We start from the raw sequence: 21,763 nt of genomic DNA, 5'->3' as shown, positions 1-21,763 counted from the left end.
AGCTTGGCCTTGAAATACATCCACAGGTACACCTCCAATTGACTCAAATTATGTAAATGAGCCTATCAAAAGCTTCTAAAGCCATGACATCATTTCCTGGAATTTTCCAACCTGTTTAAAGGCACAGTCAACTTAGTGTATGTAAACTTCTGACCCACTGGAATTGTGATACAGTGAATTATAACTGAAATAATCCATCTGTAAACAATTGTTGGAGAAATGACTTGTGTCATGCACAAAGTAGATGTCCTAACCGACTTGCCAAAACGATAGTTTGTTAACAAGAAATTTGCGGAATGGTTGAAAAACGAGTTTTAATGACTCCAACCTAAGTGTATTTAAGCTTCTGACTTTAGCTGAATATGGTATGTATAAGATGGAAGTAGAAGAGTTAATTAGTTTACTCCAATTAGGAGAGGGGTGGTAGGGTTAGGAGGGTTAATAAAGGTGGAAACACATAATATATATATATATATATATATATATATATATATATATATATATATATATATATATATATATATATATATATATATATATAATATAAAAACACAAACAGTACCAGTCAGATTTTTCTTCAGTTTGACTATTTCCTACATTGTAGAATAATAGTGAAGACATCAAAACTATGAAGTAGCACATATGGAATAATGTAGTAACCAAAAAAAACAAGTGTTAAAACACATCAAAATATATTTTATATTTGAGATTCTTCAAAGTTGCCACCCTTTGCCTTGATGACAGCTTTGCACACTCTTGGCATTCTCTCAACCGGCTTCACGATGGAAGGCCCTACCGACCACAACTGATTTGGCCTCAGAAGGAAAGAAATTCCACAAATGAACTTTTAAGGTGTAGTACACTACGTTTGTCCAGAGGCCTATGGGGACCTCATCAAAAGTGATGCACTCTAAAGGAAATAGGATGGCAATCGGGACGGGCGCTGTGTTTCACTTATTTCTGTTTATGCAGTCATATAAATGTACAGGCTAATAACTGTAGCGCTTCTCTGCAGGCCTAGCATTGACGGTGCCTTCACATTAAACTAAAAAAAACTGTTTTTTATGAATCAAAGCATCAGATGGATAGAAACTTTAGAGCATTGGACAGTCTGTTGGAGATCGACGTGTGTAGCTGAGCCAGCCAGCCTTTGTAGCCTAGTAGACCTATATCATCTGGCCTGGTAGACCTATATCATGTGGCCCGGTAGACCTATATCATGTAGCTTAGTAGACCTATACCATCTGGCCTGGTAGACCTATATCATCTGGCCTGGTAGACCTATATCATGTAGCCTAGTAGACCTATATCATGTAGTCAGGTAGACCTATATCATGTAGTCTGGTAAACCTATATCATGTAGTCTGGTAGACCTATATCATGTAGTCTGGTAGACCTATATCATGTAGTCTGGTAAACCTATATCATGTAGTCAGGTAGACCTATATCATGTAGTCTGGTAGACCTATATCATGTGGCCTGGTAAACCTATATCATGTGGCCTGGTAAACCTATATCATGTAGTCTGGTAGACCTATATCATGTAGTCTGGTAGACCTATATCATGTGGCCTGGTAGACCTATATCATGTAGTCTGGTAGACCTATATCATGTGGCCTGGTAGACCTATATCATGTGGCCTGGTAAACCTATATCATGTAGTCTGGTAGACCTATATCATGTAGTCTGGTAGACCTATATCATGTAGCCTAGTAGACCTATATCATGTAGCCTAGTAGACCTATATCATGTAGTCTGGTAAACCTATATCATGTAGTCTGGTAGACCTATATCATGTAGCCTAGTATACCTATATCATGTGGCCTGGTAGACCTATATCATGTAGTCTGGTAGACCTATATCATGTGGCCTGGTAGACCTATATCATGTAGTCTGGTAGACCTATATCATGTGGATGTAGTAGACCTATATCATGTGGATGTAGTAGACCTATATCATGCGGATGTAGTAGACCTATATCATGTGGATGTAGTAGACCTATATCATGTGGATGTAGTAGACCTATATCATGTGGATGTAGTAGACCTATATCATGCGGATGTTGTAGACCTATATCATGTGGATGTAGTAGACCTATATCATGTGGATGTAGTAGACCTATATCATGTGGCCTGGTGGACCTATATCATGTGGCCTGGTGGACCTATATCATGTGGCCTGGTGGACCTATATCATGTGGCCTGGTGGACCTATATCATGCGGATGTAGTAGACCTATATCATGTGGATGTAGTAGACCTATATCATGTGGCCTGGTAGACCTATATCATGTAGTCTGGTAGACCTATATCATGTGGATGTAGTAGACCTATATCATGTGGATGTAGTAGACCTATATCATGCGGATGTAGTAGACCTATATCATGTGGATGTAGTAGACCTATATCATGTGGATGTAGTAGACCTATATCATGTGGATGTAGTAGACCTATATCATGTGGATGTAGTAGACCTATATCATGTGGATGTAGTAGACCTATATCATGTGGCCTGGTGGACCTATATCATGTGGCCTGGTGGACCTATATCATGTGGCCTGGTGGACCTATATCATGTGGCCTGGTGGACCTATATCATGTGGCCTGGTGGACCTATATCATGCGGATGTAGTAGACCTATATCATGTGGATGTAGTAGACCTATATCATGTGGATGTAGTAGACCTATAGGATGTGGTAGACCCATATCATGTTGTCTAGTAGACCTATATCATGTGGATGTAGTAGACCTACATCATTAGGTAGGTTAACACGTGGCCCTAGCGTAGGTCTGGTAGTTAAGCTGCGTACACATTGTGGACGACAGCAGTATACGGTTGGCTTGGCATGTGTGTGATGGGGGAGGTTATATGCTGGCTGACTGTACTGTTGTCGGAGATGCCTGAGCAATTCCTTATCTGATACTGTTAATTAGGTTGGGACCTCTGTGAGGGCATGCATGGAGACACACACACACACACACACACACACACACACACACACACACACACACACACACACACACACACACACACACACACACACACACACACACACACAGAGGTAGTAACAATGACAGTTGATGATTTACGGTACAAGCCAGTATGAAGTTGGGGATTGAAGAGAGAACCTCTTACATTTAGTTGCTCTTACACCAATGTAATTAGGTTACTCTTGTAACAACATTATTTTACACTTGTAAAAACTTACAATAGAGATGTCGGCAGGTGGCACTCTTGAAGCCAGGATTAGACACATAGTAGCCTAGTAGACCTGTATAATGTTGTCTAGTAGACCTATATCATGTTGATGTAGTAGACCTACAGTGGGGCAAAAAAGTATTTAGTCAGCCACCAATTGTGCAAGTTCTCCCACTTAAAAAGATGAGAGAGGCCTGTAATTTTCATCGTAGGTACACTTCAACTATGACGGACAAAATGGGAGAAAAAAATCCAGAAAATCACATTGTAGGATTTTTAATGAATTTATTTGCAAATTATGGTGGAAAAATAAGTATTTGGTCACCTACAAACAAGCAAGATTTCTGGTTCTCACAGACCTGTAACTTATTCTTTAAGAGGCTCCTCTGTCCTCCACTTGTCTCATGCGTTAACTTTTGCGGTAACTTTTGATGTCTCTCTAAGCTTTCCCTTAGGGAGAGAGAGAGAATATACACACGTACCTTCTAGAAGTTTCTAGTATGGGAGGGAGAGAAGTATCCCCTCTTCCGGGGCTGATGCCTCAGCAGGTTCAGGAATGTCTCATCACTCCCAGACATGACATCCTAGAGAGAACCTCCACAGAAAGAATCCTTAAACTGTACCTGACTAAAGGAAGTATTGGATGTCACAGAACAAAGCTGTGTGTAATAGCCTGAAGTCCAACAATTATATAGAGATATAGACCCAGATGATGTAACATTATATAGAGATATAGACCCAGATGATGTAACATTATATAGAGATATCGACCCAGATGATGTAACATTATATAGAGATATAGACCCAGATGATGTAACATTATATAGAGATATAGACCCAGATGATGTAACATTATATAGAGATATCGACCCAGATGATGTAACATTATATAGAGATATCGACCCAGATGATGTAACATTATATAGAGATATCGACCCAGATGATGCTATAGACCCAGATGATTTAACAGTATAGAGATATAGACCCAGATGATGTAACATTATATAGAGATATAGACCCAGATGATTAACATTATGTAGAGATATAGACCCAGATGATGTAACATTAGAGAGATATAGACCCAGATGATGTAACATTATAGAGATATAGACCCAGATGATGTAACATTATATAGAGATATAGACCCAGATGATGTAACATTAGAGAGATATAGACCCAGATGATGTAACATTATAGAGATATAGACCCAGATGATGTAACATTATATAGAGATATAGACCCAGATGATGTAACATTATATAGAGATATAGACCCAGATGATGTAACATTATATAGAGATATAGACCCAGATGATGTAACATTATATAGAGATATCGACCCAGATGATGCTATAGACCCAGATGATTTAACAGTATAGAGATATAGACCCAGATGATGTAACATTACATAGAGATATAGACCCAGATGATTAACATTATGTAGAGATATAGACCCAGATGATGTAACATTAGAGAGATATAGACCCAGATGATGTAACATTATATAGAGATATAGACCCAGATGATGTAACAGTATAGAGATATAGACCCAGATGATGTAACCTTATATAGAGATATAGACCCAGATGATGTAACATTATGTAGAGATATAGACCCAAATGATGTAACATTAGAGAGATATAGATCCAGATTATGTAACATTAGAGAGATATAGACCCAGATGATGTAACATTAGAGAGATATAGACCCAGATGATGTAACATTATATAGAGATATAGACCCAGATGATGTAACAGTATAGAGATATAGACCCAGATGATGTAACATTAGAGAGATATCGACCCAGATGATGTAACGGTATAGAGATATAGACCCAGATGATGTAACATTATAGAGATATAGACCCAGATGATGTAACATTATATAGAGATATAGACCCAGATGATGTAACGGTATAGAGATATAGACCCAGATGATGTAACAGAGAGATATAGACCCAGATTATGTTTTTAGGGAGATATAGACCCAGATGATCTAACAGTATAGAGATATAGACCCAGATGATGTAACAGAGAGATATAGACCCAGATTATGTTTTTAGGGAGATATAGACCCAGATGATCTAACAGTATAGAGATATATACCCAGATGATGTAACATTAGAGAGATATAGACCCAGATTATGTTTTAGGGAGATATAGACCCAGATTATGTTTTTAGAGAGATGTACCTTAGATATTGGTTTCCATAGAATGGTTCCAGACTTGTCTCCTGAATTCAAAATGCAACTCATCTGGTGAAGTTATTTCCCCTTTAACTCACTCTGCCGCAGGATATTACATCATACTTCCCAGTTCCTTTGGGGGAACCCCCTCCAGCAATATTTAGATATTAAATAGCATTGGAATATTTCATAATTTGGTTGACTAATATAGGCCTAAAGGTTTTATTTTTTCAGATATAAACATAACATCTAGTGGATAGAGAGTTGGACTAGTAACCGAAAGGTTAAAGGTTAAAGTTGGTTTCTGGTTGTGAAACGTGCTATTAAGGGAAAAGGAAGCAGACGAGAATTTTAATTTCTCTGTAATATAACGTTATACGGTCCACGCTGTGGCTGAACTTAGACAGGGTGGGGATTTGGATCTGTAGAGCTGGGTAGGGTTTCAGTGCAAGGGAGAGAAATATGGAGGTAACGGGATAGAGGAAGAACGAGAGAGGGAATGGTAGAGAAACATGGAGGGAACGGGATAGAGGAAGAACGAGAGGGGGAACAGGAGAGAGGAAGAACGAGATAGGGAATGGGAGAGAAACATGGAGGGAACGGGATAGAGGAAGAACGAGAGGGGGAACGGGAGAGAGGAAGAACGAGAGAGGGAATGGGAGAGAGGAAGAACGAGAGAGGGAATGGGAGAGAGGAAGAACGAGAGAGGGAATGGGATAGAGGAAGAAAGAGAGGGGGAATGGGAGAGAGGAAGAACGAGAGGGGGAATGGGAGAGAGGAAGAACGAGAGGGGGAACGGGATAGAGGAAGAACGAGAGAGGGAGGTATGGACAGAGGGCGAGAAAGAGCGAAGCTGGGTAGTATGGACAGAGGGAGAGAAAGAGAGAAGCTAGGTGGTATGGACAGAGGGGGAGAAAGAGAGAAGCTAGGTGGTGTGGACAGAGGGAGAGAAAGAGAGAAGCTAGGTGGTATGGACAGAGGGGGAGAAAGAGAGAAGCTAGGTGGTGTGGACAGAGGGAGAGAAAGAGAGAAGCTAGGTGGTATGGACAGAGGGGGAGAAAGAGAGAAGCTAGGTGGTATGGACAGAGGGAGAGAAAGAGAGAAGCTAGGTGGTATGGACAGAGGGGGAGAAAGAGAGAAGCTAGGTGGTATGGACAGAGGGAGAGAAAGAGAGAAGCTAGGTGGTATGGACAGAGGGGGAGAAAGAGAGAAGCTGGGTGGTATGGACAGATGGGGATAAAGAGAGAAGCTAGGTGGTATGGACAGAGGGAGAGAAAGAGAGAAGCTAGGTGGTATGGACAGAGGGGGAGAAAGAGAGAAGCTAGGTGGTATGGACAGAGGGGGACAATGAGAGAAGCTAGGTGGTATGGACAGAGGGGGAGAAAGAGAGAGGCCCGGAGTTGTCATCATGGGCTGGACAGAGGGAGAAAGAGAGAGGCCCAGAGTTGTCATCATGGGCTGGACAGAGGGAGAAAGAGAGAGGCCCAGAGTTGTCATCATGGGTTGGACAGAGGGAGGAAGAGAGAGGCCCAGAGTTGTCATCATGGACTGGACAGAGGGGGAGAGACAGAGGCCCAGAGTTGTCATCATAGACTGGACAGAGGGAGAGAGAGAAAGGCCCAGAGTTGTCATCATGGGCTGGACAGAGGGAGAAAGAGAGGCCCAGAGTTGTCATCATGGACTGTGACAGAGTTCCCTCCCTGACTAGGGTGGTTGCCGTGGTTCCTATTGTTTGGAGGAAGCCACAGGGATAGGGACGTGTCCCAAAAGGCACTCCATTCCCTACATTAGTGCACTACTTTTGACCACAACCCTATGAGCCCTGGTGGAAAGTAGTGCACTACTTTTGACCACTACCCTATGAGCCCTGGTGGAAAGTAGTGCACTACTTTTGACCACTACCCTATGAGCCCTGGTGGAAAGTAGTGCACTACTTTTGACCACTACCCTATGAGCCCTGGTGGAAAGTAGTGCACTACTTTTGACCACTACCCTATGAGCCCTGGTGGAAAGTAGTGCACTACTTTTGACCACTACCCTATGAGCCCTGGTGGAAAGTAGTGCACTACTTTTGACCACTACCCTATGAGCCCTGGTGGAAAGTAGTGCACTACTTTTGACCACTACCCTATGAGCCCTGGTGGAAAGTAGTGCACTACTTTTGACCACTACCCTATGAGCCCTGGTGGAAAGTAGTGCACTACTTTTGACCACAACCCTATGAGCCCTGGTGGAAAGTAGTGCACTACTTTTGACCACTACCCTATGAGCCCTGGTGGAAAGTAGTGCACTACTTTTGACCACTACCCTATGAGCCCTGGTGGAAAGTAGTGCACTACTTTTGACCACTACCCTATGAGCCCTGGTGGAAAGTAGTGCACTACTTTTGACCACTACCCTATGAGCCCTGGTGGAAAGTAGTGCACTACTTTTGACCACTACCCTATGAGCCCTGGTGGAAAGTAGTGCACTAGGGAACCATTGAAACACAGTGGACCTGCTCTTTTTTTTGTCGTTGCTGATTGTGTCCTAGACTTGGCCAGAATCTTTCTCTGTGTCGTGTTGCTCTTTCTCTATTCCCATTATTCTTTTCTCCGTCTCAGTCACCATTTCACCTCCTGCTACTGTAATTCAGTCACTGTTTCACCTTCTGCTACTGTAATTCAGTCACTGTTGCACCTCCTGCTACTGTAATTCAGCCTCCTGCTACTGTAATTCAGCCACTGTTTCACCTCCTGCTACTGTAATTCAGCCACTGTTTCACCTCCTGCTACTGTAATTCAGCCACTGTTTCACCTCCTGCTACTGTAATTCAGCCACTGTTTCACCTCCTGCTACTGTAATTCAGCCACTGTTTCACCTCCTGCTACTGTAATTCAGCCACTGTTTCACCTCCTGCTACTGTAATTCAGTCACCGTTTCACCTCCTGCTACTGTAATTCAGCCACTGTTTCACCTCCTGCTACTGTAATTCAGCCACTGTTTCACCTCCTGCTACTGTAATTCAGCCACTGTTTCACCTCCTGCTACTGTAATTCAGCCACTGTTTCACCTCCTGCTACTGTAATTCAGCCACTGTTTCACCTCCTGCTACTGTAATTCAGCCACTGTTTCACCTCCTGCTACTGTAATTCAGTCACTGTTTCACCTCCTGCTACTGTAATTCAGTCACTGTTTCACCTCCTGCTACTGTAATTCAGTCACTGTTGCACCTCCTGCTACTGTTATTCAGTCACCGTTGCACCTCCTGCTACTGTAATTCAGTCACTGTTTCACCTCCTGCTACTGTAATTCAGTCACTGTTTCACCTCCTGCTACTGTAATTCAGCCACTGTTTCAAATCCTGCTACTGTTATTCAGCCACTGTTTCACCTCCTGCTACTGTAATTCAGCCAGTGTCAAAGGTTGTGCGGCTATTAAAGGTGCGTGACTGCCACCTAGTGTTAGTTTGAAACATTACTCCTCCTTGGTCACACTGACTCATTCTCCTTTCTTTCTTTGTTTCCGTGATCCCAGAGTGTGTGCAGGCTTTTTGTCCAGCCAGAACTAATCAACTGTGATCATCAAGGCCCCCTCCCTCCTGATTAGCTCAGCGGAACCAGATGTGTGTTAAGGCTGGGCTGAAACTAAAGCCTGCGCACACACCCTCTTTTACGAAGTCTAAAATTGTCGTTATCTCCTCCCAGTCATCGTTTAGAGGTGCGGTCCCAGGTGGCTCAGGCCTTCCTGTCTAAGTTCCAGCTGTCCTCTGAAGAGATGGACACACTACGAGGGGTAAGAGACGCACCCGTCACGGAGGACTTCTTCAAGGCTCTGAGCAGAGTGAAGAACATCCATGAAGACGTCAGGATTCTCCTGAGGACCAACCAGCAGACTGCAGGGTGAGAGACAAACTGTATATACAGAGCACTCTGTAGTATTCAGACCCCTTCCCCTTTACCACATTTTGTTACTTCACAGCCTTATTCTAAAATGGATTCAATTGTTTTTTTGTTTTTGTTTTACCTCAGTCTACGCACAATACCCCATAATGACATCACAATACCCCATAACGACATCACAATACCCCATAATGACATCACAATACCCCATAATGACATCACAATACCCCATAACGACATCACAATACCCCATAATGACATCACAATACCCCATAATGACATCACAATACCCCATAATGACATCACAATACCCCATAACGACATCACAATACCCCATAATGACATCACAATACCCCATAATGACATCACAATACCCCATAACGACATCACAATACCCCATAATGACATCACAATACCCCATAACGACATCACAATACCCCATAACGACATCACAATACCCCATAATGACATCACAATACCCCATAACCACATCACAATACCCCATAATGACATCACAATACCCCATAATGACATCACAATACCCCATAATGACATCACAATACCCCATAATGACATCACAATACCCCATAATGACATCACAATACCCCATAATGACATCACAATACCCCATAATGACAAAGCAAAAACAGGTTTTTAGAAATGTTTGATAATTTGATACCTGAAAAATCATATTTACATAAGTATTCAGACCCTTTATTCAGTACTTTGTTGAAGCACCTTTGGCAGTGATTACAGCCTCGAGTCGTCTTGGGTATGATGCTACAAGTTTGGCACACCTGTATTTGGGTAGTTACTCCCATTCTTCTCTACAGATTCTCTCAAGCTCTGTCAGGTTGGATGGGGAGCGTCGCTGCACAGCTCTTTTCAGGTCTCTCTAGAGATGTTCGATCGGGTTCAAGTCTGGGCTCTGGCTGAGCCACTCAAGAACATTCAGAGACTTGTGCAAAAGCCACTCCTATGTTATCTTGGTTGTGTACTTAGGGTCGTTGTCCTGTTGGAAGGTGAACCTTCGCCCCAGTCTGAGGTCCTGAGCGCTCTGGAGCAGGTTTTCATCAAGGATCTCTCTGTACTTTACTCCGTTCATCAAATCAAATCAAATTTATTTATATAGCCCTTCGTACATCAGCTGATATCTCAAAGTGCTGTACAGAAACCCAGCCTAAAACCCCAAACAGCAGGCAATGCAGGTGTAGAAGCACGGTGGCTAGGAAAAACTCCCTAGAAAGGCCAAAACCTAGGAAGAAACCTAGAGAGGAACCAGGCTATCATCTTTCCCTCGATCCTGACTAGTCTCCCAGTCCCTGACACTGAAAAGCATCCCCACAGCATGATGCTGCCACCACCATGCTTCACCGTAGGGATGGTGCCAGGTTTCCTCCAGACGTGATGCTTGGCATTCAGGCCAAAGAGTTTAATATTGGTTTCATCAGACCAGAGAATCTTGTTTCTCACGGTCTTAGTCTTTAGGTGCCTGTTGGCAAATTCCAAGCAGGCTGTCATGTGCCTTTTACTGACGAGTGGCTTCCGTCTGGCTACTCTACCATAAAGGCCTTATTGGTGTAGGGCTGCAGAGATTGTTGTCCTTCTGGAAGGTTCTGCCATCGTCACAGAGGAACGCTGGAGCTCTGTCAGAGTGACCATCGGGGTTCTTCTCCCCCCGATTGCTCAGTTTGGCCAGACGGCCAGCTCTAGGAGGAGTCTTGGTGGTTCCAAACTTCTTGCATTTGGAGGCCACTGCGTTCTTGGGGACCTTCAATGCTGTATAAATGTTTAGGCACCCTTTCCCAGATTTGTGCCTCGACACAATCCTGTCTCGGAGCTCTGGGGACTATTCCTTCGACCTCATGGCTTGGTTTCTGCTCTGACATTCACTGTCAACTGTGGAACCTTATATAGACAGGTGTGTGCCTTTCCAAATCAAGTCCAATCAATTGAATTTACCACAGGTGGACTCCAATCAAGTTGTAGAAACATCTCAAGGATGATCAATGGAAACAGGATGCACCTGAGCTCCATTTAGAGTCTCATAGCAAAGGGTCTGAATACTTATGTAAATAAGGTATTTCTGCTTTTTACTTTGAATAAATTAGCTAAAATGTCTAAACCAATTTCTTTGCTTTGTCATTTTGTGTATTGTTTGTAGATTGCTGAGGATTTTTATTTTTTATTTAATCCATTTTAGAAGAAGGCTGTAACGTAACAACATGTGGGGAAAAAGTCAAGGGGTCTGAATACTTTCCGAATGCCCTGTATGTGAAACTCAATTGTAATATGCCTTTTCTTATTCCGGTTGTTAAACGTGTCTCCCATCCAGGCTGGACATCATGGAGCAGATGGCTGTGTTACAGGAGACGTCCTACGAACAGCTCTACCGCTGGACACAGAGTGAGCACTCATTCATCCATCCTCTCATTCATTCATCCATCCTCTCATTCATTCATCCATCCTCTCAATCATTCATCCATCCTTTCATTCATTCATCCATCCTTTCATTCATTCATCCATCCTCTCATTCATTCATCCATCCTCTCATTCATTCATCCATCCTTTCATTCATTCATCCATCCTCTCATTCATTCATACACCGACTGGGTTCATGGACTGAATTCTAACCTAATGCTAACGTGTTCACTTAGTCTCCCATTGACGTTGATGCGTGGACCTAGGTAGGATTCACCCCATATTGCGAGATTTAGCATTTAAGTACTGACACATTCTAATCTCGCTCTCTCTTTCTCTTTCTCTCTCTCTCTCTCTCTCTCTCTCTCTCTCTCTCTCCCTCTCCCTCTCCCTCTCCCTCTCTGTCTCTCTCTCTGTCTCTCTCTCTCTCTCTCTCTCTCTCTCTCTCTCTCTCTCTCTCTCTGTCTCTCTGTCTCTCTGTCTCTCTGTCTCTCTGTCTCTCTCTCTCTCTCTCTCTCTCTCTCTCTCTCTCTCTCTCTCTCTCTCTCTCTGTCTCTGTCTCTCTCTCTCTCTCTCTCTCTCTCTCTCTCTCTCTCTCTCTCTCTCTCTCTCTCTCTCTCTGTCTCTCTCCTCTCTCCTCTCTCTCTCTCTCTTCTCTCTCTCTCTTCTCTCTCTCTCTCTCTCTCTCTCTCTCTCTCTCTCTTCTCTCTCTCTCTCTCTTCTCTCTCTTCTCTCTTCTCTCTTCTCTCTTCTCTCTCTCTCTCTCTCTCTCTTCTCTCTCTTCTCTCTTCTCTCTTCTCTCTTCTCTCTTCTCTCTTCTCTCTCTTCTCTCTTCTCTCTTCTCTCTCTCTCTCTTCTCTCTTCTCTCTCTCTCTCTCTGTCTCTCTCTCTCTGTCTCTGTCTCTGTCTCTGTCTCTCTCTCTTTTCTCTCTCTCTCTCTCTCTCTCTCTAGACGAGTGTCGTGGTCTGACCCAGGAGTCCTGTGACATCAGTCCAGTGCTTAGTCAGGCTATGGAGGCCTTGCAGGACCGCCCTGTTCTCTACAAGTAAGCACCACACACACCTTTATATATATATATATATATGAAATCATTAATGCACTTGATTAAAAAGTGCATTAATGTGGATTAAAGTTGATTTATCAAATGCCTTTGATTCAGTTTACCATGAATTGTTGCTAGCTAGACTGGTCATTGGTCTCAGTGAAGGGGCAGTAAATTGGTTTAGGAACTAATCTTTCTGACACAACACAATGTGTTATATACTGACAATCACAAGTCTACCTTTCTGACACAACACAATGTGTTATATACTGACAATCACAAGTCTACCTTTCTGACACAACACAATGTGTTATATACTGACAATCACAAGTCTACCTTTCTGACACAACACAATGTGTTATATACTGACAATCACAAGTCTACCTTTCTGACACAACACAATGTGTTATATACTGACAATCACAAGTCTACCTTTCTGACACAACACAATGTGTTATATACTGACAATCACAAGTCTACCTTTCTGACACAACACAATGTGTTATATACTGACAATCACAAGTCTACCTTTCTGACACAACACAATGTGTTATATACTGACACTCACAAGTCTACCTTTCTGACACAACACAATGTGTTATATACTGACAATCACAAGTCTACCTTTCTGACACAACACAATGTGTTATATACTGACAATCACAAGTCTACCTTTCTGACAGAACACAATGTGTTATATACTGACAATCACAAGTCTACCTTTCTGACACAACACAATGTGTTATATACTGACAATCACAAGTCTACCTTTCTGACACAACACAATGTGTTATATACTGACAATCACAAGTCTACCTTTCTGACACAACACAATGTGTTATATACTGACAATCACAAGTCTACCTTTCTGACACAACACAATGTGTTATATACTGACAATCACAAGTCTACCTTTCTGACAGAACACAATGTGTTATATACTGACAATCACAAGTCTACCTTTCTGACACAACACAATGTGTTATATACTGACAATCACAAGTCTACCTTTCTGACAGAACACAATGTGTTATATACTGACAATCACAAGTCTACCTTTCTGACAGAACACAATGTGTTATATACTGACAATCACAAGTCTACCTTTCTGACAGAACACAATGTGTTATATACTGACAATCACAAGTCTACCTTTCTGACACAACACTGTGTTATATACTGACAATCACAAGTCTACCTTTCTGACACAACACAATGTGTTATATACTGACAATCACAAGTCTACCTTTCTGACAGAACACAATGTGTTATATACTGACAATCACAAGTCTACCTTTCTGACACAACACAATGTGTTATATACTGACAATCACAAGTCTACCTTTCTGACACAACACAATGTGTTATATACTGACAATCACAAGTCTACCTTTCTGACAGAACACAATGTGTTATATACTGACAATCACAAGTCTACCTTTCTGACACAACACAATGTGTTATATACTGACAATCACAAGTCTACCTTTCTGACACAACACAATGTGTTATATACTGACAATCACAAGTCTACCTTTCTGACACAACACAATGTGTTATATACTGACAATCACAAGTCTACCTTTCTGACAGAACACAATGTGTTATATACTGACACTCACAAGTCTACCTTTCTGACACAACACAATGTGTTATATACTGACACTCACAAGTCTACCTTTCTGACAGAACACAATGTGTTATATACTGACAATCACAAGTCTACCTTTCTGACACAACACAATGTGTTATATACTGACAATCACAAGTCTACCTTTCTGACACAACACAATGTGTTATATACTGACAATCACAAGTCTACCTTTCTGACACAACACAATGTGTTATATACTGACAATCACAAGTCTACCTTTCTGACACAACACAATGTGTTATATACTGACAATCACAAGTCTACCTTTCTGACAGAACACAATGTGTTATATACTGACAATCACAAGTCTACCTTTCTGACACAACACAATGTGTTATATACTGACAATCACAAGTCTACCTTTCTGACACAACACAATGTGTTATATACTGACAATCACAAGTCTACCTTTCTGACACAACACAATGTGTTATATACTGACAATCACAAGTCTACCTTTCTGACAGAACACAATGTGTTATATACTGACAATCACAAGTCTACCTTTCTGACAGAACACAATGTGTTATATACTGACAATCACAAGTCTACCTTTCTGACAGAACACAATGTGTTATATACTGACAATCACAAGTCTACCTTTCTGACACAACACAATGTGTTATATACTGACAATCACAAGTCTACCTTTCTGACAGAACACAATGTGTTATATACTGACAATCACAAGTCTACCTTTCTGACAGAACACAATGTGTTATATACTGACAATCACAAGTCTACCTTTCTGACAGAACACAATGTGTTATATACTGACAATCACAAGTCTACCTTTCTGACACAACACAATGTGTTATATACTGACAATCACAAGTCTACCTTTCTGACACAACACTGTGTTATATACTGACAATCACAAGTCTACCTTTCTGACACAACACAATGTGTTATATACTGACAATCACAAGTCTACCTTTCTGACACAACACAATGTGTTATATACTGACAATCACAAGTCTACCTTTCTGACAGAACACAATGTGTTATATACTGACAATCACAAGTCTACCTTTCTGACACAACACAATGTGTTATATACTGACAATCACAAGTCTACCTTTCTGACACAACACTGTGTTATATACTGACAATCACAAGTCTACCTTTCTGACAGAACACAATGTGTTATATACTGACAATCACAAGTCTACCTTTCTGACAGAACACAATGTGTTATATACTGACAATCACAAGTCTACCTTTCTGACACAACACAATGTGTTATATACTGACACTCACAAGTCTACCTTTCTGACACAACACAATGTGTTATATACTGACAATCACAAGTCTACCTTTCTGACACAACACAATGTGTTATATACTGACAATCACAAGTCTACCTTTCTGACACAACACAATGTGTTATATACTGACAATCACAAGTCTACCTTTCTGACAGAACACAATGTGTTATATACTGACAATCACAAGTCTACCTTTCTGACACAACACAATGTGTTATATACTGACAATCACAAGTCTACCTTTCTGACACAACACAATGTGTTATATACTGACAATCACAAGTCTACCTTTCTGACACAACACAATGTGTTATATACTGACAATCACAAGTCTACCTTTCTGACAGAACACAATGTGTTATATACTGACAATCACAAGTCTACCTTTCTGACAGAACACAATGTGTTATATACTGACAATCACAAGTCTACCTTTCTGACAGAACACAATGTGTTATATACTGACAATCACAAGTCTACCTTTCTGACACAACACAATGTGTTATATACTGACAATCACAAGTCTACCTTTCTGACACAACACAATGTGTTATATACTGACAATCACAAGTCTACCTTTCTGACACAACACAATGTGTTATATACTGACAATCACAAGTCTACCTTTCTGACAGAACACAATGTGTTATATACTGACAATCACAAGTCTACCTTTCTGACACAACACAATGTGTTATATACTGACAATCACAAGTCTACCTTTCTGACACAACACAATGTGTTATATACTGACAATCACAAGTCTACCTTTCTGACAGAACACAATGTGTTATATACTGACAATCACAAGTCTACCTTTCTGACACAACACAATGTGTTATATACTGACAATCACAAGTCTACCTTTCTGACACAACACAATGTGTTATATACTGACAATCACAAGTCTACCTTTCTGACAGAACACAATGTGTTATATACTGACAATCACAAGTCTACCTTTCTGACACAACACAATGTGTTATATACTGACAATCACAAGTCTACCTTTCTGACACAAAACAATGTGTTATATACTGACAATCACAAGTCTACCTTTCTGACACAACACAATGTGTTATATACTGACAATCACAAGTCTACCTTTCTGACAGAACACAATGTGTTATATACTGACAATCACAAGTCTACCTTTCTGACACAACACAATGTGTTATATACTGACAATCACAAGTCTACCTTTCTGACAGAACACAATGTGTTATATACTGACACTCACAAGTCTACCTTTCTGACACAACACAATGTGTTATATACTGACAATGACAAGTCTACCTTTCTGACAGAACACAATGTGTTATATACTGACAATCACAAGTCTACCTTTCTGACAGAACACAATGTGTTATATACTGACACTCACAAGTCTACCTTTCTGACACAACACAATGTGTTATATACTGACAATGACAAGTCTACCTTTCTGACAGAACACAATGTGTTATATACTGACAATCACAAGTCTACCTTTCTGACAGAACACAATGTGTTATATACTGACACTCACAAGTCTACCTTTCTGACACAACACAATGTGTTATATACTGACAATCACAAGTCTACCTTTCTGACACAACACAATGTGTTATATACTGACAATCACAAGTCTACCTTTCTGACACAACACAATGTGTTATATACTGACAATCACAAGTCTACCTTTCTGACAGAACACAATGTGTTATATACTGACAATCACAAGTCTACCTTTCTGACACAACACAATGTGTTATATACTGACAATCACAAGTCTACCTTTCTGACAGAACACAATGTGTTATATACTGACAATCACAAGTCTACCTTTCTGACAGAACACAATGTGTTATATACTGACAATCACAAGTCTACCTTTCTGACAGAACACAATGTGTTATATACTGACAATCACAAGTCTACCTTTCTGACAGAACACAATGTGTTATATACTGACAATCACAAGTCTACCTTTCTGACACAACACAATGTGTTATATACTGACAATCACAAGTCTACCTTTCTGACAGAACACAATGTGTTATATACTGACAATCACAAGTCTACCTTTCTGACACAACACAATGTGTTATATACTGACAATGACAAGTCTACCTTTCTGACAGAACACAATGTGTTATATACTGACAATCACAAGTCTACCTTTCTGACAGAACACAATGTGTTATATACTGACAATCACAAGTCTACCTTTCTGACACAACACAATGTGTTATATACTGACAATCACAAGTCTACCTTTCTGACAGAACACAATGTGTTATATACTGACAATCACAAGTCTACCTTTCTGACAGAACACAATGTGTTATATACTGACAATCACAAGTCTACCTTTCTGACACAACACAATGTGTTATATACTGACACTCACAAGTCTACCTTTCTGACAGAACACAATGTGTTATATACTGACAATCACAAGTCTACCTTTCTGACACAACACAATGTGTTATATACTGACACTCACAAGTCTACCTTTCTGACACAACACAATGTGTTATATACTGACAATCACAAGTCTACCTTTCTGACAGAACACAATGTGTTATATACTGACAATCACAAGTCTACCTTTCTGACACAACACAATGTGTTATATACTGACAATCACAAGTCTACCTTTCTGACACAACACAATGTGTTATATACTGACAATCACAAGTCTACCTTTCTGACACAACACAATGTGTTATATACTGACAATCACAAGTCTACCTTTCTGACACAACACAATGTGTTATATACTGACAATCACAAGTCTACCTTTCTGACAGAACACAATGTGTTATATACTGACAATCACAAGTCTACCTTTCTGACACAACACAATGTGTTATATACTGACAATCACAAGTCTACCTTTCTGACAGAACACAATGTGTTATATACTGACAATCACAAGTCTACCTTTCTGACACAACACAATGTGTTATATACTGACAATCACAAGTCTACCTTTCTGACAGAACACAATGTGTTATATACTGACAATCACAAGTCTACCTTTCTGACAGAACACAATGTGTTATATACTGACAATCACAAGTCTACCTTTCTGACACAACACAATGTGTTATATACTGACAATCACAAGTCTACCTTTCTGACACAACACAATGTGTTATATACTGACAATCACAAGTCTACCTTTCTGACACAACACAATGTGTTATATACTGACAATCACAAGTCTACCTTTCTGACACAACACAATGTGTTATATACTGACAATCACAAGTCTACCTTTCTGACAGAACACAATGTGTTATATACTGACAATCACAAGTCTACCTTTCTGACAGAACACAATGTGTTATATACTGACAATCACAAGTCTACCTTTCTGACAGAACACAATGTGTTATATACTGACAATCACAAGTCTACCTTTCTGACACAACACAATGTGTTCTATACTGACAATCACAAGTCTACCTTTCTGACACAAAACAATGTGTTATATACTGACAATCACAAGTCTACCTTTCTGACACAACACAATGTGTTATATACTGACAATCACAAGTCTACCTTTCTGACAGAACACAATGTGTTATATACTGACAATCACAAGTCTACCTTTCTGACAGAACACAATGTGTTATATACTGACAATCACAAGTCTACCTTTCTGACACAACACAATGTGTTATATACTGACAATCACAAGTCTACCTTTCTGACACAACACAATGTGTTATATACTGACAATCACAAGTCTACCTTTCTGACAGAACACAATGTGTTATATACTGACAATCACAAGTCTACCTTTCTGACACAACACAATGTGTTATATACTGACAATCACAAGTCTACCTTTCTGACACAACACAATGTGTTATATACTGACAATCACAAGTCTACCTTTCTGACAGAACACAATGTGTTATATACTGACAATCACAAGTCTACCTTTCTGACACAACACAATGTGTTATATACTGACAATCACAAGTCTACCTTTCTGACAGAACACAATGTGTTATATACTGACAATCACAAGTCTACCTTTCTGACAGAACACAATGTGTTATATACTGACAATCACAAGTCTACCTTTCTGACACAACACAATGTGTTATATACTGACAATCACAAGTCTACCTTTCTGACAGAACACAATGTGTTATATACTGACAATCACAAGTCTACCTTTCTGACAGAACACAATGTGTTATATACTGACAATCACAAGTCTACCTTTCTGACACAACACAATGTGTTATATACTGACAATCACAAGTCTACCTTTCTGACAGAACACAATGTGTTATATACTGACAATCACAAGTCTACCTTTCTGACACAACACAATGTGTTATATACTGACAATCACAAGTCTACCTTTCTGACAGAACACAATGTGTTATATACTGACAATCACAAGTCTACCTTTCTGACACAACACAATGTGTTATATACTGACAATCACAAGTCTACCTTTCTGACAGAACACAATGTGCTATATACTGACAATCACAAGTCTACCTTTCTGACACAACACAATGTGTTATATACTGACAATCACAAGTCTACCTTTCTGACACAACACAATGTGTTATATACTGACAATCACAAGTCTACCTTTCTGACACAACACAATGTGTTATATACTGACAATCACAAGTCTACCTTTCTGACAGAACACAATGTGTTATATACTGACAATCACAAGTCTACCTTTCTGACACAACACAATGTGTTATATACTGACAATCACAAGTCTACCTTTCTGACACAACACAATGTGTTATATACTGACAATCACAAGTCTACCTTTCTGACAGAACACAATGTGTTATATACTGACAATCACAAGTCTACCTTTCTGACAGAACACAATGTGTTATATACTGACAATCACAAGTCTACCTTTCTGACACAACACAATGTGTTATATACTGACAATCACAAGTCTACCTTTCTGACAGAACACAATGTGTTATATACTGACAATCACAAGTCTACCTTTCTGACACAACACAATGTGTTATATACTGACAATCACAAGTCTACCTTTCTGACAGAACACAATGTGTTATATACTGACAATCACAAGTCTACCTTTCTGACACAACACAATGTGTTATATACTGACAATCACAAGTCTACCTTTCTGACAGAACACAATGTGCTATATACTGACAATCACAAGTCTACCTTTCTGACACAACACAATGTGTTATATACTGACAATCACAAGTCTACCTTTCTGACACAACACAATGTGTTATATACTGACAATCACAAGTCTACCTTTCTGACACAACACAATGTGTTATATACTGACAATCACAAGTCTACCTTTCTGACAGAACACAATGTGTTATATACTGACAATCACAAGTCTACCTTTCTGACACAACACAATGTGTTATATACTGACAATCACAAGTCTACCTTTCTGACACAACACAATGTGTTATATACTGACAATCACAAGTCTACCTTTCTGACAGAACACAATGTGTTATATACTGACAATCACAAGTCTACCTTTCTGACACAAAACAATGTGTTATATACTGACAATCACAAGTCTACCTTTCTGACACAACACAATGTGTTATATACTGACAATCACAAGTCTACCTTTCTGACAGAACACAATGTGTTATATACTGACAATCACAAGTCTACCTTTCTGACAGAACACAATGTGTTATATACTGACAATCACAAGTCTACCTTTCTGACAGAACACAATGTGTTATATACTGACAATCACAAGTCTACCTTTCTGACAGAACACAATGTGTTATATACTGACAATCACAAGTCTACCTTTCTGACAGAACACAATGTGTTATATACTGACAATCACAAGTCTACCTTTCTGACAGAACACAATGTGTTATATACTGACAATCACAAGTCTACCTTTCTGACACAACACAATGTGTTATATACTGACAATCACAAGTCTACCTTTCTGACAGAACACAATGTGTTATATACTGACAATCACAAGTCTACCTTTCTGACACAACACAATGTGTTATATACTGACAATCACAAGTCTACCTTTCTGACACAACACAATGTGTTATATACTGACAATCACAAGTCTACCTTTCTGACAGAACACAA

The 21,763-nt window shown here is 40.0% G+C and overlaps 1 protein-coding gene across 2 annotated transcripts in view; it reads left to right on the top strand.

Moving 5' to 3' along the window:
- Positions 1–21,763, top strand: part of cog6 (component of oligomeric golgi complex 6) — a 185,037-nt gene that overhangs the window by 28,136 nt on the left and 135,138 nt on the right. For both annotated transcript variants that reach the window (XM_036964969.1, XM_036964970.1), the window contains 3 exons: positions 9,069–9,263; positions 11,599–11,669; positions 12,637–12,730. In XM_036964969.1, coding sequence (XP_036820864.1) covers positions 9,069–9,263; positions 11,599–11,669; positions 12,637–12,730 — 360 coding nt within the window. The remainder of the gene's footprint in view (positions 1–9,068; positions 9,264–11,598; positions 11,670–12,636; positions 12,731–21,763) is intronic.

The sequence above is a fragment of the Oncorhynchus mykiss genome, chromosome 27 (assembly GCF_013265735.2).
Source record: "Oncorhynchus mykiss isolate Arlee chromosome 27, USDA_OmykA_1.1, whole genome shotgun sequence".
Classification (NCBI taxonomy): Eukaryota; Metazoa; Chordata; class Actinopteri; order Salmoniformes; family Salmonidae; genus Oncorhynchus; species Oncorhynchus mykiss.
The sequence above is the reverse complement of the archived record's forward strand: the minus strand, read 5'-3'. Positions and strand labels throughout refer to the sequence as shown.